This window comes from Aethalodelphis obliquidens, unplaced genomic scaffold (assembly GCF_003676395.1).
Source record: "Aethalodelphis obliquidens isolate GAN/ISIS:26980383/991018 unplaced genomic scaffold, ASM367639v1 scaffold5, whole genome shotgun sequence".
NCBI lineage: Eukaryota > Metazoa > Chordata > Mammalia > Artiodactyla > Delphinidae > Aethalodelphis > Aethalodelphis obliquidens.
In genome coordinates, this window is record NW_020837949.1 from 14471577 (window position 1) to 14489299 (window position 17723).

General features: G+C 42.3%; 1 protein-coding gene and 1 non-coding gene across 3 annotated transcripts in view; both read left to right on the top strand.

Annotated features, from left to right (window-relative positions):
• ZC3HAV1 (zinc finger CCCH-type containing, antiviral 1) overlaps positions 1 to 15116 on the top strand; it is a 65252-nt gene extending 50136 nt beyond the window's left edge. For both annotated transcript variants that reach the window (XM_027101778.1, XM_027101779.1), the window contains exons 9-13: positions 770 to 872; positions 3564 to 3654; positions 4482 to 4612; positions 4986 to 5116; positions 12566 to 15116. In XM_027101778.1, coding sequence (XP_026957579.1) covers positions 770 to 872; positions 3564 to 3654; positions 4482 to 4612; positions 4986 to 5116; positions 12566 to 12828 — 719 coding nt within the window. In that variant the 3' untranslated portion in view covers positions 12829 to 15116. The remainder of the gene's footprint in view (positions 1 to 769; positions 873 to 3563; positions 3655 to 4481; positions 4613 to 4985; positions 5117 to 12565) is intronic.
• LOC113618639 (U6 spliceosomal RNA) lies at positions 9422 to 9528 on the top strand. Its single transcript, XR_003432072.1, has one exon. It is a non-coding gene; the product is annotated as a U6 spliceosomal RNA (small nuclear RNA).
• Positions 15117 to 17723: the final 2607 nt, after the last annotated feature.

A 17723-nucleotide genomic window follows, 5' to 3' on the forward strand; every position in this document is an offset into this window, starting at 1 on the left:
AGCCCTCGCTCAGCAACAAAGACCCAACACAGCCAAAGATAAATAAATAAAATAAATTTTAAAAAAAATGGATATACCATGGTTTGTTTAGCCATTAACCTGTTGATGGGTATTTGGGTTGTTTTCACTTTTTGGTTCTTGTAATAATGCTACTAGGAACATTCAAACGCAAGTTCTCGTGTGGATGTAGCTTTTCATTTCTCTTGGATAAATACTAAGGAGTGGGATTGTTGGATTGCATGGGCAGTGTATGTTGAACTTTATAAGAAACTACCAAATTGTTTTCTAAAGTGGTTGCACCGTTTTATACTTTCACTAGCAGTGTACGATGATTTACTTTTTAAAGAGCTCATGCTGCCTGCAGCTTAGACTTAGGTGTACAACATGTGTGAATTGAAAATGACATTTCACATTTGAGGAAGGAAAAAGCTTCTAAGATATAGCTACCACGTTCCAACCCATAATCGTTGAAGCCTGTCATGGGTGACGTAATCTGGCTGCCCTGGCTCTCTTTACCACCTGACTTTGATTTAAAGATTAGATTAATTCAGGAGTGCTCATTTACCTCTTTGTTTTCTGGGTCTTATACTAAGGGCAGTGAAAAATACAAGTTTTTATCATGAGTAATTTCCATCCAAAAGGATTTTCTCGATTCTTACGTGTACAGTTGAGTCGTGAATATTTGCTGTGTTACTAGCCTCTGAAAAATAACAATAAATCATTTCCTAGGACTGATTCTTGATTTGTGTTTTGTTTTTTCTGTCTAAAGGGATGATTCAGACAAACATAGCTTCCAAGACCCAAAAGGATATCGTCAGAAGGCCGACGTTTGTGTCTTACTGGGATGTGGAGCAGGTGAAACATGGACAAGTGTGAGTGTCTGGAACGCTGCTTGCCGGCACACGTTTGAGATGTTAACACGTTGACCTCGTTGAGTCGCTCATGAATCTGGACCCTGTTTTCTGAAATGTTCCTGCTCATATAACACTGCAATTTCCTTTTGCTTTAACGATGAGTGAGGTACTTGCTAAGCGGTACAGCGTGACTGAAAGAATTCTAGAGCAGGAAGTCTGTCTTTCCCTCCAATTCCTGGGGGACTTTGGGCAGATCTCTTACTCTGGGCTCAGCTTCTTCAGCTGGGAACGGCTGGTTGTTCCCCGGAAAGAATCAAATGCACAATTACTGGGTTTTTGTTTTGCTATGGGTTCTTCTGGATATCTTTAGTTTTGTTGAGTGTATTTATAGGGGTGGGAGGCTGAGAAAGAAATGGAGAGAAAAAAAGCGATGTGGTAGCTGCCTGAGCAAAGGCTTTGGGAAAAGATAAAGTTGATGAAAGGGGATTTGTAAAGGAAATTTTGCTGTGGGGTTTCAGTGTGACGCCTCTGTCTGCTCATGAAACTCAGTCAAACCTACATTGCTCATGAACATTTTTGGAGTTGGATTTTTTTTTTCCTGGGTGATGAGTGATTATGTAAAACAGACGTCGAGGCAGGTGTGAAGTCTGTGTTCTAATTAGGTCCTTTTGGTTGTAAGAATTAAGGTATTCCATGGAAACGGGAAGTTACAAAAGGGATAAACGTGGTGTAGTAGGGAAAACAACGTTTTACAAGCCAAGGCTGGGGAGCTGAGCTCTCTGAGGGCCTTAGGACCGGGAGTTGGGTCCAAGTGCTGCTTTAGGGCCTGAGCAGCCTGGGGTCACAGATCTTTGCCTGTGACCAGGTTAACGGCCGGACTCTGGAGCTACATGTCTAGGCTCAGCTTCTGCCTGCTGCTTATTAGTTGTGTGCATTTGGACAAACTAATCACTCTGCATCCCCCGCATCTGTAACATGGGCTTGATCCTAGTACATTTGTCAAGTATATCTTAGCTGCTTTTCTTCTTATTCTTATTCCCCTGCTAAGAGACTCAGCAACCTTATCTGTATCTATGTGCATATCTGTCTTTATATCTCCTAAGACTTTTCTCTGGCTAATGCTTGACAATTTTAACCTCATTATTCCAATCTTTTTTTTTTTTTTTTTTTTTTTTTGCGGTGGTACGCGGGCCTCTCACTGTTGTGGCCTCCCCCGCTGCGGATCACAGGCTCCGGACGCGCACAGGCTCAGCGGCCATGGCTCACGGGCCCAGCCGCTCCGCGGCATGTGGGATCTTCCCGGACGGGGGCACGAACCTGTGTCCCCTGCATCGGCAGGCGGACTCTATTCCAATCTTTATATCCCTTCAGCTGTACCTTCTGCCGCTACTACCCAATTTTCTCTGAATTTCTTAATTCCAACTCCCAAGAATTAGAATCGGATCAGCCTAGCCAGCTAAGCTTCCCTCCAGTTCTTTTAACATTCAAATGAATAAAGTAAAAATATCGCAGTGTTGAGAGGCGTCAAGTACACTCCCACCTGTCTCCCCTAGCATAATCCTCCACCTCTTCCCTCCCCTCCACAAATATCAGCTCCTCAAAGCTCTTGAAATATTCTGTATGATGAATGGTACGTAGTGATACTAAATAGTCAGCTAAGTGAGTGAGTGAATAAAATGAATTGAGAAAACTGTTCGTGGGCGGCTGTGGAGAGAACCAGCTTGAATCTTGCTGTCATGAGCCCAGAGGGGACATACTGCTTTAGGACAGATTAAGGGCTGTGAGTATTATTCTGAACAGCCCAAAGAGAAATGAACTATAGCGTTGTTGATGAGCACCTTACAACGTATTAATTGAATTTGTTCTGCACTATACTAGCATAGTATGGAAATCAGAGCTTAAAATATAAATTGGGGCCAATTTCTTTCATGCCAAAAGAATCTTCATTTTACAGAAGGCGGTATTTTTTTTTTTTTTTTTTGCGGTATGCGGACCTCTCACTGTGGTGGCCTCTCCCGTTGCTGAGCACAGGCTCTGGACGCGCAGGCTCAGCGGCCATGGCTCACGGGCCCAGCCGCTCCGCAGCATGTGGGATCCTCCCAGACCGGGGCACGAACCTGTGTCCCCTGCATAGGCAGGCGGACTCTCAACCACTGCACCACCAGGGAAGCCCCAGAAGGGGGTCTTTAAAGAGTTTTTTTCCTTAAAGCATTTTTAAAAATTTAATTTTCTCATTATGGAAAATTTCAAACTTAAAATTGTACAATAAATCCCTATGTATTGTACATGTTAGTAGAGAACACCCACGTGTATGGTTACTCTGAAATACAGTTCATCCAGGAAAGGCAGGATTCTTTCCCCTATACCCCTATTTTAGTGTTTATCACTTGACAAAGAAACTGTAAGACAAACTTAATGCTAACACATTAGGACCTTTGAAGGTTAAGCAGAAATGTAAAAAAGAGTCAAGGCTTTTACATTTTAAATCAATGGGAAAATAACAATTTACCAAATTATGAATGATTACCACCTTTTTTAAAAGCATGATTACTGATATGTGTGTACCAGGAATATGCAGGGATGTAGTCCAAAGAAGATACAAAGGGGAAGTTTTCTGAGGAACCTCACCTTCGTTGAAGTTAAGCACAGAAGGTGATTTGGGCACATGAAACGGGGAGCCAGGTGAATTTCTTTCTGTCTTGTTTGCAGCCATCAGCAGATGAGGACCCAACCAGAGCCTTTCACCTCGGTATTTAGTCCTCAACGGGGCACGTGCACCTCATCCTCAACTGGCTATGAGGTACTTGGTTTTTACTTTTTAGTGGGTGAATTGTTTAAAGATGGGACAAAGTACTTTGCTACAAATGTGTGTATTTGAATGAATGAATGAGTGAAGGAGTGAGTGAATCGCTTCTGCAAAACCCTTGAATCAAGATGCAAAGGCTGACATCTAAATGGTGATTGTGTCATGTGCCACTTTCCCAGAGAACAAGTCTTCTCCAGGGCACTCTGTTTCCAGAGTCCAGGCATACACGATCTCCTTGGGATAGATCCTCACAACAAACTTGTAAAATAGATATTCGATTCCCTACCTTACAGATGAGAAAACTGGAACTCACAGTAAAAGCGACTTGTCGTTAGCTGGAGTTAACAAACAAGTTTCTGTGGGAGTTGAAGTGTGCCTTACCTCATCACCTCGCCTGCTTGGGGCGAGACTCTTCCTGGACCATTTAGACTCCACATCAGACTCCAGCTTTGGGTGCAGGCAGCTCTGCTTGGGCTCCTTGGGTACCTCCAGTGCCTCTGCCCCTGCACTGGCCTTAGGCAGGGAACTCACCAGGTCATTGGACTAACTAAGTCACACACCTGGGGATGGGGTGGGGACGCTCCGTTTGCCTTCAGGCATAATGCTCTGTTAGCCTGAAGTCAGCCTGAACAGACGTGCTCCATGCCATCTAGTTCATCACCGGAATGGACTGCCAGATGTGGAAGGCCTCAGCCAGCTTATCCCATCTGCTGTCAGAGGCCTGGCAAGGATACTCCGTGGCACAGGCAGCCATACATATGGACATATCATGCCTTAAATGTTTCCTGCTTCACACTCATATATTTAAAAATTTTTTTTAGTTGTTTGAGATCAATAATGACTCTCTGGAATATGCCAAAGTGAGTGAGCATTTCAAAGCTTCCATGAAAAATTTCAAGATTGAAAAGATAAAGAAGATCCAGAACGCAAAGCTCTTGAAGGCTTTTGAGAGGTTGGTGGCCACATTATCAGGTGTCTTGACATAAAGTTTGAATGGATTAGTGAAGATCTGTCTTTTAAGATTTACATTCACTGGTTCATTTTAGTAGTCAACAGTTTCTTCAATCTTTAGTTGTGTTTTCGTTGTGTCCACTCAAGCTTCTCTCTTTCAGCTGCAGCTTTACAATTAAATGCTTTCATGTGTCTATCATTTAAAAGTTTTCATATATTTATTTTTTACAGCTGTTGCCTTAATGTTAGTAGCTCCATTCTGAAAGCTAGCAGAATAAAATTTTAAGATGATTAGACTTTAGTTGGGATTAATGTTATTAACGGGAGCGGAGGAGGAATGTTCCCGATACTAAGTCTCACATTTCTTATATTAGGAAGAAAAAGGAGGTGAAGAGAGACGAGCGAATCCTATTTTGTGCAGTGAGACGCACCCATGTAGAGTCTGTCTGTGCGAATAATTTTGACTGGGTCATACATGGAATTTGTGACACCAAATATGGAAAAGGTTTGTATGGGATAGAGAAGCCAAACTAGTAGAAACCATCGCTCAGGCTCTACACATGCTCCTGTTATGAGATATATGTAATTATTTTGTATTAACCAGCACATCCAGGCTTTTACAGTCATGGAGAGAAAATAAGCTCATGTTAACCTGAAATGTCCAAAGTAGAGTGAGAAATTGCCGTGGGACTTGATCACTGCACCTTAGCCCTGCTTCCCTCCTGTCATTTGTGTTTTGCGGGAAGGGCAGGGCGGGGAAACCAAGGCATCTCATGCATCTTGCAAGGTACTCCCCCTTTTTGATGACTTTGTCTACCATTGCTACTCAGTACCGGCCATGGCTCTTCCTGACCTATGCCCATCCTACTGCCACTGCTAGGTTCTAATCAAAGATGGGAGATGAGGCCTCTCCCATCTCAGGTCACACCGGTGGTCACACAAAATCTTTTCAGCTCTTTCTTTTTGTTCCTAAATTCCTTCATGCAACTCAAAAACCAAAAACCCAAAAGCCAACCAAACAAAAACCAAAGAATCACTCATCTTTTTTTCTTTCTTTAAAAAAATTTTTTTTTCGGCTTTCCTGGTGGCGCAGTGGTTGAGAGTCCGCCTGCCGATGCAGGGGACACGGGTTCGTGCCCCGGTCCGGGAAGATCCCACATGCCGCAGAGCGGCTAGGCCTGTGAGCCATGGCCGCTGAGCCTGTGCGTCCGGAGCCTGTGCTCTGCAACGGGAGAGGCCACAGCAGTGAGAGGCCCACGTACCGCAAAAAAAAAAAAAAAATTGTTTTTGGCTGCGCTGGGTCTTCGTTGCTGTGCATGGGCTTTCTCTAGTTGCAGCGAGCGGGGGCTACTCTTTGTTGTGGTGCGCAGGCTTCTCATTGTGGTGGCTTCTCTTGTTGCAGAGCACAGCCTCTAGGTGCGTGGGCTTCAATGGTGGCAGCATGTGGGCTCAGTAGTTGTGGCTCACAGGCTTAGTTGCTCCTTGGCATGTGGGATCTTCCTGGACCAGGGATTGAACCCGTCTCGCCTGCACTGGCAGGCAGATTCTTAACCATTGCACCACCAGGCAAGTCCAAGAATCACTCATCTTAAGGGAACAAGTAATAGTTTATCACATTTTCAAAGGGGGCTCAACTCATATAACTAAGATTAAATTCAATGCCCCCCCCCAAAAGCAAGAAGCCAATCAGTCAGTGAACAAATATTTTTGAGTGCCTTCTATGTGCTACATGCTGGGGACACAGTGGTGAACAAGTTAGACATGCTCCCCCCCACACCATTATTTTACATAATTTAATGATTGCAAATGTTCAGCTGCTGTAGATGAAAAGAACAGGCCTTGTGGACACCTGAACAGGTTGGAGAGGTATTCCTAAGAACAGGTGGGGTTCACCAGCCTCATAGAGTCAGGAATAATTGGTCCAAGACATGGCCACGCAATAGACTTGACCCCAGGGCAGGGGAAGCTAATGAAGGGTTTTAAGCTGGGGAATGACTAGATGAGCATTTCTTAAGTTTCTTAAGTTTAAACACATCACTAATACCTACTGAGAAATGTTTGGAGATAGCGGAGTAACCATCTTGAGTGAAATATAACAGGTGTGACATTTAAACCCATCAGTTTCTCATGAGTCTCTTTTTTTTTTTTTTTGTGGTACACGGGGCCTCTCACTGTTGTGGCCTCTCCCGTTGCGGAGCACAGGCTCCGGACACGCAGGCTCAGCGGCCATGGCTCACGGGCCCAGCCGCTCCGCAGCATGTGGGATCTTCCCAGACCGGGACACGAACCCGTGTCCCCTGCATTGGCAGGCGGACTCTCAACCACTGCGCCACCAGGGAAGCCCTCTCATGAGTCTCTTATGTCAGAAGTCAAACAAATATTTCTCCTAGAGAATGGAAATACGGTATATATATATATACGTGTTCCCGGGTCGTGGCCATAACTGGCTTTAATGGTGACATTCTTGGATGCCTCGTCTGTTTCTCCTCTTTTATGAACAGAAGAGTGCTGAAACGCTCTGAAATGTATTTGGATGGCTTGACAGTGTTACTCACTGGCTGTCATTCTTCCTTTAACTTGGTGAAAGGGGAGAGTTGTTCGTGGCCAAGTATACGCCTTTGTGTAGCATGGATGCAAGAGGCGAGGAGGGTGCCTGCAGTTCTCTGGACGTGCAGGGTGTTCCTCAAGGAACCTTTCCCCATTCCACTCTCCCTTGTGAAGGTCAGGGAGGGGTCCTGCTCCTTGGCCTGTCTCTTGTTACATGGAATTAGGGGGTGTTTTTGTTCTGTTTTTTGTGTTTTTTTTTTCCAGCATGCGGGCCTCTCACCGCTGTGGCCTCTCCCAGTGCGGAGAACAGGCTCCGGACACGCAGGCTCAGCGGCCGTGGCTCACGGGCCCAGCCGCTCCGCGGCATGTGGGATCTTCCCAGACCAGGGCTTGAACCCGTGTCCCCTGCATCGGCAGGCTGACTCTTAACCACTGCGCCACTAGGGAAGCCCCTGTTTGTGTTTATTTTTAATGTTGGCTTTCCAGTCCTGCCTCCCATGATGCTGTTAATACGGTCTAGATAGACTGGTATGAACCACTGGACCCATAATCTTGAAAAGATCAGGCAGTTATCTTAAAAGAGGCCCAGGAGCAGATCTCAAAGAGATGGCTACTCTCTGAGGGAAAAAAAAAAAACCCCTGTTGCACACGTGAAACCCCTCTGGATAGGCTGTTGTCTGTGTAATTTATACATGATTATGTGTAAGAGGTGGTAAGACATGCCTGGAAGGATAGAAGGGCTCTGGGTTACATCTTGATAAACTGGAGTTGGAAACCAGGCATGTAACAGGACGTAGAGGAGAAGAGTGGAAGGCAGGTGAGTAAGCAAGTTCCTACAGGCTGGAAGGTGGCCCAGAACTGATCAGACTGGATTGAGGAGAACTGCAGCAGTTAGGTGAAAGCCACCCACCTTAACAGCAGAGGAGATTATAAAAACTCAGATTTGGATAAAAAGCAGAAGCAAAGTGAAATTAGAAAAAGCACTTGTTTGGGGGGCGGCTAAGCAAGGAAGGACCTGTCCTGATACCAGCTGGATTCAAGACCCTAGACGGGTCATGTATATGGTCAGGGAACATGTTTAGGATCCAGGGTGCAAGATTCTGCCACCCAGGTACCTCAAGATGCCAAATGGTTAGAAAGAAGGAAACAAAAATGTCAAGATAATCTGAGTGTCTATGTAGAAAACTCCAAAGAGTCTCCAGGGCATTGGAATGTTGGTGTTCTACCGGGGAGTGCAACACACGCATTCCTCTGCTCCTGGACTCCCCTGTCATCTCTGACTTTTAGCCACTGACCACCCTCTGGGCCCAGACCCTAGGTCCCTGAAAGACTGAGTCAGAGGCAAGTTGGCCCTTTTTGACTCTCAACTGGGAGAGGGTTCCTTCTCCTGGTCTTATTCAGAGTTCTTTCTAGTTAACAAAGTCTGCCATTTTTTGCCATGTATTCCTAGGTCCTATTTTGGTAATCAAAAGCTGATCATAATTCTTTCTCCTTATATATTCCTTCCAAGATTCTAATTCTCTTTGAGGCAAAGTATGTGTCTGGCTAAATGAAGGATAGTTGTGTATAAAGAATTGGAAGGAAAAGAGCATAATATTTTTGACAGTATTATCCCATTATATCAGTTATACTGAATGAATGAAAAAATGAATCAAAGCAGACTCTAGAAAATCAGCACATTGTGAAGTCTAAGTGTGATCTCTAGGACAAACAAAAGCTAACTATGCAAAAAAAAAAAAAAAAGTTGAGAGAAGAGTGTTTATGAAGACGAGAGATTGACAAAGGCCAGGGAGGCTGTGGACAGCACAGCACAGCACACTTAAGGTGTGGTGACAGTGACGAAAGATGAGGTGGTAGCCGTAGGTTGGGGTCAGATTCTTAAAGACCTTGCAAGCCATGCTAAAGGGATGATGGATTTTATCCTGAGGACAACTGCAAACCACCAATGGCTTTAGGAAAGAAATGACATGTCTCTGGCTACAGTGTGAAGAGAACGGGCAGGACCAGGATTGCAGGTGGAGAGAACAATTAGGTTGTTTCAGGAGTCCCGGCTAGAAATGAGGGTGGCCTACAGCCACGCAGTGGCAGAAGGAGGGAAGAGGATGTTGGGTTTCAAAGGATCTGTTCCTTGAAAGGGGTATTTGCAACAAGACAGAGTCCAGGTCTTAGGAGAGTGGGCTAAAAGGTTGGGTCTTTGGTTTGGATCATTTAAGCTTATGTAGACTCCAGATTATATAAGCATGATTTAAAAACAACTGATGCTGTGCTCGCTCCAGCAGCACATATAGTAAAATTGGAACGATACAGAGACGACGAGCATGGTGCCTGCTCAGGGATGACACGCAAATTCGTGAAGCGTTCCATAAAAAAAGAAAAGAAGAGGAAAAAAAGCCGGATGCTTTCTTTTAAAAATCAGTTATTTAGGGTGATGGTTACTCTTTTCTCAATGGAGAATGATAAAAATGTCCTCCAAAGATCTATAATGCCTGTAGAAAGAGTCATTCTTCATTCAGTTATCATTGATAAACAAAAATAATCATATTAGCACTCAGACTTTCTTAGAAGATAGAAAAAATTTAATTGAACAACTGTAAAAAAAACTCAGTGCCATTAAGACATATGTACAGCTATCCCTGAATGTCGAAAATAGGTTTTATGGCTAATTCCAATTGCTTTAAGTCAAATCTGTTTTTACCAGTAATTCCATACTATTTACACCTTTTACATGCATAACTGGAATTCACTTATCTGTAAATGTTAGCATTCTGGAATGTCACTCAGGGTCTGAAAGAGTGAACAACTGTGTATAAGTAGCCCATGTTGCCATAAAATTTCTGTGCCAAAGATCATGTATGTTTATCGTCGGGAGCTCCCCAGAATCCATTTAGTCTTATGCCAATAACAGTGTTTTCTTTCTCAGCCCAGCACGTGTGTGGAGTGGGAATAAAGAGATACTAGAGGCAGGCAGCAAGAAGGAAGTTAATAGCTGTTAAGTGGAGAAGGAGGAAAAATGATCTGCAAGGCACAAACACCATTTTTTTTTCTCATGCTGGAGTCATTAGTATAGGAGAAAACAGCTCTATCCACCTTAGTAACTCAACAGGGCATCCCCCTGTTATAACACCATATGTCAGAATTAATATCTGCATCTGAGGTATTAGTAAAATAAAGGGTAAAATGAGTTTGTTCTGTTTTTTTTTTTAAATCAGAGAGGTGTGTATGCTTTAGAAAGATTTCATTCCAAAACAGCTTGAATTGTTTAGAAGTTCTAGAAATTGACATATGAGGAATTGCTTTTTGTAGACACTTAGGAAATGAAGTATGGGGCTTCCCTGGTGGCACAGTGGTTGAGAGTCCGCCTGCCGATGCAGGGGACACGGGTTCGTGCCCTGGTCCGGGAAGATCCCACATGCCGCGGAGCGGCTAGGCCCGTGAGCCATGGCCACGGAGCCTGTGCTCCGTAACGGGAGAGGCCACAGCAGTGAGAGGCCCGCGTACCGCCAAAAAAAAAAAAAAAAGAGGGCACAGCCTCTAGTCCTAGTTTGCTTGCGGAGGCTATAACAGAGCAGTACAGAATGCAGCTGAAGGAGCATCTTTGGCACAGAGAGGAGTGGGTGGCACAATAGAAATGTGGTGGGTTGACTTTTGTTTGTATCCCTGGTCATTTTCCAAGTACCTATTGGCTCACTGCATAAGACTGTAAAAAGATCTTGATGGACCTACTAGTTCTTGAATTTAAGCTTGTTTTGGTCACACATCGGTAAGAAAAAGACAATACAACAGGAAAAAAAAAAGATGAAAAAGCAGTTCAGAGAAAAAAAGATGAAAAAGCAGTTCATATATTGGCATATATGAAATATGCCAATAAGCATATGAAAAGATGCTCAGTATACTAGTCTTCAGAAAATGCATATTAAAATCAGATCTTTTTGCCCAGTATATTGACAAAAATTAAAAGGATAGATAATATCCAATGTTGGCAAGGATGTGGAGAAAACAGGATTTTATTATTGGTGGTAACATTTTTAGATTACTTTTAGAGGGCGGTTTGTGATATCAAACTTTAATATGCTCATATCCTATGACTCAGCCCCTATAGTTTTGCAGTCTGTTCTACAGAAATATTTATATGGGTTCTCAAAGGTATATTTATTAGGATATTTTAGCATTTATGTAGAAGTATGACTGGTAATAGACAAAAAAAAGTGAAACCAACCTACATTTTCATCAGTTAATTTCAGGATTAATTAAATTAAATTATGATGCATTCTTACAGTGGAATCCTATACAGCCATTAAAAAGAATGAGTTGGGGTTAGATGTACTGACATAGCAAGATTTCTTGGACTAAAGTAGGAAAAAAAGTTGTAGAACAGTTCATATAGCATGATCCCATTTAGGAACAAATAAACATAAAACTTATCAGAGTTTATGTACATATGTGTATGTAAATACATAGAAACAAGTGTGAGAGTATTCCCACCAGGCCATTAACTGTGTTTGGGAAGGAGAGTGGGAGTGTAAATGGTAGGTCAGTATAGCCAGACTTTTAGTTTTTAATTCTAAATATAGCTGAACATCATTTACCCAGAATGGCCTGTATCTGACTTATTCAGGATAAGCAATATTTCTGGAATTCAAACATCTTCATTATGAAAAAAAAAATCAATAATAACACCAAGCAAAAGAAAAGAAAAATGTATTAAACACATGTCATCGTAAATACAGCAAATTCATTTTACTTATTAATTTTTGCATAGAAAATCAGAATTTGCAATATATACTCCTTTAAAGGGCAGAAAAACATTGGGCAATAATAAAAATAAAAACAGGAAATTTTAATTTGTCAGGACATGGTTGTTGATCTGCTGCGTTTGGAAACATCAGTGATTATCAGAGGTTGTTTTAGAATTGAGGCGATGGATCAACTGTCTGAAGAGCTCTGCCAGGGTCGGTTGTTTGCTCGTGCTACATCTCGTCCCCATTTTCCCTTTTTCCAGAACCTTCCCATAGTAGTAAATGACTTTTCCTCCTTAGAATGTACACAATATAATACTCTGTTAGAGTATCTTTGGTTTATCAGTTACAATTCAACTTGCCTTGCATGAATTGGGCCACTGTGATATCAGCAGTTGCTCATTGTATCCGGTGGCTTAACCCCATACCTGTGAATCCTGCAGAGTAGCAGATGTTTCTGTTATTTCAGTAGGGTTACACACTGTATTCAAGTTTACTTGCATAATGAACATTTTTTTAAGTACAAAGGAAAGTTATAAGTATCAGTAAGCTATTGCTGACATATATACTTGGTCAATGCCTATCACGGGATTATGTGTAAATAATCTTATAAACTGTATATCTTCTTTTATAATAATTCTTAACCTTTTTCTTTTTCTGATTATTTCTAGGAAATTACTTCACAAAAGATGCCATTAATTCCCATAAAAATTGCCTGTGTGATCCCAAAAACATCGTTATGTTTGTAGCCCGAGTCCTGGTTGGAGATTTTATTGAAGGACATAAGGCTTACATGAGCCCTCCTCTGCGGTATGACAGCTGTGTGGATACAAGGTTGAATCCCTCTGTTTTTGTCATCCCTCAGAAAGATCAGATTTACCCAGAATATGTGATTGAATATACGGAAACAGACAAAGCCTGCGTGATTAGTTAGGAATGTTGGTTACAGCGTCATAAAGGATGCCATAACTATTCTGTTCACTTATAGAACCAGACTGCCCCAGATAATAGTTAAACGTACATTTCCTCTCCTATAAATGCCTTTGATCAGTGGTTCCCAAACTTTGCTGCACATCTGAATCATCTAGGAAGCTCTAAAACATTCCACTGTCCAGATTTCACCCCATTCCAACGAAATCACTTTTTCTGGGGATGAGAGCCAGGAAGAGGATTGAAACGTGTCTGAAGTTTGGGAATCACTGCCTTAGATGTAACTGATACAGGCTCACTTCTAAAACTTCTGTAATTGCAGCAAACTTTCTCTCCCAACTACTCTTTTAGTTTATTGCATGACATGGTTTTGTTTTGGTTAAATTGAAAGAAAATTAATTTGGGAAATTTGAGAGAAATCTAAAAATGCCTATTGAAATAAAGACATAAGACAGTACAAGCAAATCTTGGATGGAAGATGGTGAAAAGTTGGCGGAAAATTCTTAGGGATACACTGGGGAAAAAATGTAAGGGCAATTTAAATGCTAGCATGGACATAACTGCAGTATTATACCTTTTCTTTGTGGTGAAACTGATTTGGGGGCATGCATTTCTTTATCTCTGCGTTTATTTAGGACACTCCATCCAGGTTGACTCTTTCTGAAATTCAATAAAAAAAGCTGCTCAGTGGGGCTCAGAGAGAAGCAACCAACTGGAGTTAACTGCCCATTTGGGCTCTACGAAATGACGGCAAAGTAGACATTTATATTCTAACTAATATGATTACAGAGAAGGCTTTTTTCAGGTCAGACTTTCATGAAGTGTTGGTTGGTATCTTGGGGGACTGAGTTGCAGTAACCAGATTCACACGAGCACGACTGAGAAATCTGAGAGCTGTTGTAGTCGTTCCCTGTGGCAGTTGAGGCTCGTCAGGAAATGAGGAGCAGGGCCCTCTGGTGAAGGATGGGCCCCTAAGGAGGTGAGATGAGTTTCCTAGTGAGACAGAATCAGAACAAAGAGAACAGTGCCCCAAACAAGCCTCGCACCTGCTAGGGGCTTCTTTTTCTAAATATGGCGGATTGTGTGGAATTGCAGCACAATCAGTTTTTAGAGCAGCTGAGGTGCCTGGAACAAGAGTTCCTTTCTTATTATGAATCAGGGTTTTCCTTCCAATTTTCGTTTTCAACGTTGCATAGGAGTCGCCAACATTTCCTGTTACAGTTCCTTCCAGCAGGTTTGTTATAAAAATTAATTAGCGTTAGCGTTGATTTTATATTAGATTTTAGAGCAGTGCAGAGATCTCTACAGCTCCTTGGCTTTAAAGGGCTCCAACAGTAACAAATGTATAAGATATGTTTTAGGGTAGGGTTATTTTTTGAGAGGCTTGCCAAAAATATTTTCATTCACTTATTTTTTTCATGGTAGCTTCTGTTTTGGAGTTTTCACTTCCTGATCTTGACCCTCACATTGTAGAGATGCTATTGATCCAACTCTGTACGACTGCCCACTGGACATCTCCAGTTGGATCTTTCACAGCCATCTCTAATTCAGCATGTCCACAGTTGAGCTCTCCATCTGCCTATCTCAAACAAATCAGTTTTTCCCCCAGAAAAACATCTGCTCAAGCAGAAATGCAGAAGTCATCCTTTCTTTCCCTCCCCCTGCACATCTAAGCAGTTCCCATGTTTTCCTCTTTAAATATCTCCTTGTCGCCTTTTAAGTTGTTCTTTGCTTAGCAGCAAGAATTTAAAACTTTTTACTTTCAAAACACAAATCTGATCATGCCTTTAGAATAAAGTTCAAAATCATCATCATGGCTCCAGAGGCTCTCTCCCTTCCCTATCCTCTCATTTATTTTCTTTCACAGTCACCCTGGCTTTCTTTCAGTTCTTCGGTGCCCCTTTTAACCTAGCTCGGTGGTTCTCACCCAGCATTCCTGCCTTTTTTTTTTTTTTTTTAATGACAAATACTTTGTAACATCCTCTTCATTATCCTCAAAATGCAATTCAGTGGTAATATACTCTACCTATAAACAATTTTAGAAGGAAAGTAAAAATTAAATAAAATTAATACCAACATAAAAGGGGATGAAAGGTACATAACTTGGGCACAACTATACTACAAGACCTCATTAAGTAGTCAGACGTTTACATCTACTTATAAAGAATAAATTTGAACTTAAAAGAAGGTAGGAGATCAGAAGCTATTCTGCATAAAGAAGTACGGGAAAATAAAAAAGCAGGGATACGAGTGGACATTGGAATCAAAACTAGTGATACAAAAAAAAAAAAAAAAACTAGTGATACAGTAACTTATCTGCATATGATAATACTTATTTCTATAAGAGAAAGAACGAAACCACCTTAACTGAAATGAAGATACTATGCAAGAAAATCTAGGGACTTCCCTGGTGGTCCAGTGGTTAGGACTCCGTGCTTCCAATGCAGGGGGCAGTAGTTCGATCTCTGGTTGGGGAACTAAGATCCCACATGCTGTGTGGTGCAGCCAAAAAAATTTAAAAATTAAAAAAAAATAATAAAATAAAATAAACTTAAAAAAAGAGAAACTCTACAGATTGTCGAAATGAAGAAAATGAGGAAATAACTATATTCTTGCAGGCGAGCTCTAGGTCATACACGAATGTCTAGTGAGACATTCAAACTTCGTATAGCATGCAGAATAATTACTTATTGTGAGGAGCTGTCCAACGTATTGCAATATATTCAGCATACTTGGCTCTCACGTACTAAATGCCAGTAGCGCCCTCTCCCCCACTGCCACTATGGTGGCAACCACAAACCCTATCAGATCTATTCACCTCTTTCAGAGCAATTTGTAACATCCCCTTTGCTGTCCTGAGATGATTCAGATACTATAATCTACATGAATTTCTTAAGAAATGAATTTACTGCCCTATCTATTATAATGGAGAAACAGAAGGAAAGAAGTTTGTAATAAAGATAAAATGAATATCGATGTGTAAATGCTCAGCATGACCACGCTATACGACATCATGAGATAGATACCTACTTCTACTTATAGTGAATAGGTCTGGATTTAAGAGTCGATCAGAGGCTATTTCCTGTAAAGAAGTACAGGAGAAGGAAAGATTATTAGTATGGGTGACACCAGAATGAAAACCAGTATTAGGGTAAGTCATAACAGACCATATACCTTCTCTGTACGTGGTAAGGGAAAGAGCGTAGTTACGTTAATTGAAATAAGGATAATAGGACAAGACAAATTACAGATTGTCTAAGAGGAAAAAAGGAATTATATTTTCTCAGGCGAGCTGTAAGTCCTACATAAATGTCCAACAGGACATTAGAAAGTCGTATAGGGTACCGAATAATTCTTTGTGTGGGACTAACCCATACACTGCAGGGCATCTGTTTTCCCTAGCTTCATCCACTCAATGCCAGTAAAAGTCCGCAATTATTGTGAAGCCAACAATCCGTCAATCTCTAAAATACCACAGTGAGAACCACTCAGTTAACACCTAGCATCTTTAGATTAGCTTACTAACCTCCATAAGGAGTCCTTCTATAGATTAAATGGGATGCTTGCCTCCCGGATCTCTGGTTTTTAAAACACTTTGCGCCTTGCTTTGTTCATTTTAAGCATCTGTCCAACCTGGTGTTCTCTGCTTTCCGCATTAGAATGTGAGCTCCATGAGAGCTGAGTCACCCTGTCTTGTTCACTGTGCCACCCCAGATACCTAGCTGACTGCTTGATATGCTGATACATTGGATAAATTTTGTTGAATAACGTAAGCTCAACTTCTTATAATTCAGTAGTTGTATTCCTTCCTGTTCTTCTCCAAGCTCCATTTGAGATTATCTAATAAAAGGAAATAAATATTAATTTTGGCTCTGCTGCTTTTATTTGCTCTATTTCCAGGTATCTCCAAAAAGATAATCAATTGCAGACACCAGTTTATTCAATGGGGGATAGAGGATGTGTGTTGCCCCTTCCAGCTTCATCATTCCAGGACTCAATGACCAAGGAGCCTTTAGGACACTGCCAGGGGACGGTGGGGTGGCTGTGATGCAGAAGCCTGCAGTTGGTTGGCACATCTTTTGTCCAAGGGCTGAGACAGGGAGACGCTGGAAACTGCTGACGCACCTCAGGGGTGGGACCAGGGCCAGGCTGAGGCACAAAAGTTAAAAAAAAGTAAATGATCTTCAGCAGAATTGTCTTACCAGTCACTCCTTCAAAAGCCCTTCTCCACTCTTTTTTTAAAAAATAAATTTATTTATTTATTTATATTTATTTTGGCTGTGTTGCTGCGCGTGGGCTTTCTCTAGTTGCGGCAAGTGGGGGCTACTCTTCATTGCGGTGCGCGGGCTTCTCATTGCGGTGGCTTCTCTTGTTGCGGAGCACGGGCTCTAGGCGCATGGGCTTCAGTAGTTGTGTCACGCGGGCTTCAGTAGTTGTGGCTCGCGGGCTCTGGAGTGCAGGCTCAGTAGTTGTGGCGCACGGGCTTAGTAGCTCCGCGGCATGTGGGATCCTCCCAGACCAGGGCTCAAACCCGTGTCCCCTGCATTGGCAGGCGGATTCTTAACCACTGTGCCACCAGGGAAGTCCCCACTCATTCGTTTTTATTTATTATTATTATTATTATTATTTATTTTTTTTTTTTTTTCCCGGTACGTGGGCCTCTCACTGTTGTGGCCTCTCCCGTTGCGGAGCACAGGCTCCGGACGTGCAGGCCCAGCAGTCATGGCTCACGGGCCCAGCCGCTCCGCGGCATGTGGGATCTTCCCGGACTGGGGCACAAACCCGTGTTCCCTGCATCGGCAGGCGGACTCCCAGCCACTGCGCCACCAGGGAAGCCCCTCATTCGTTTTTAATCATAAAGCTTTAGATGGAGAGAGAAAACCTTTGTATGGCAACATA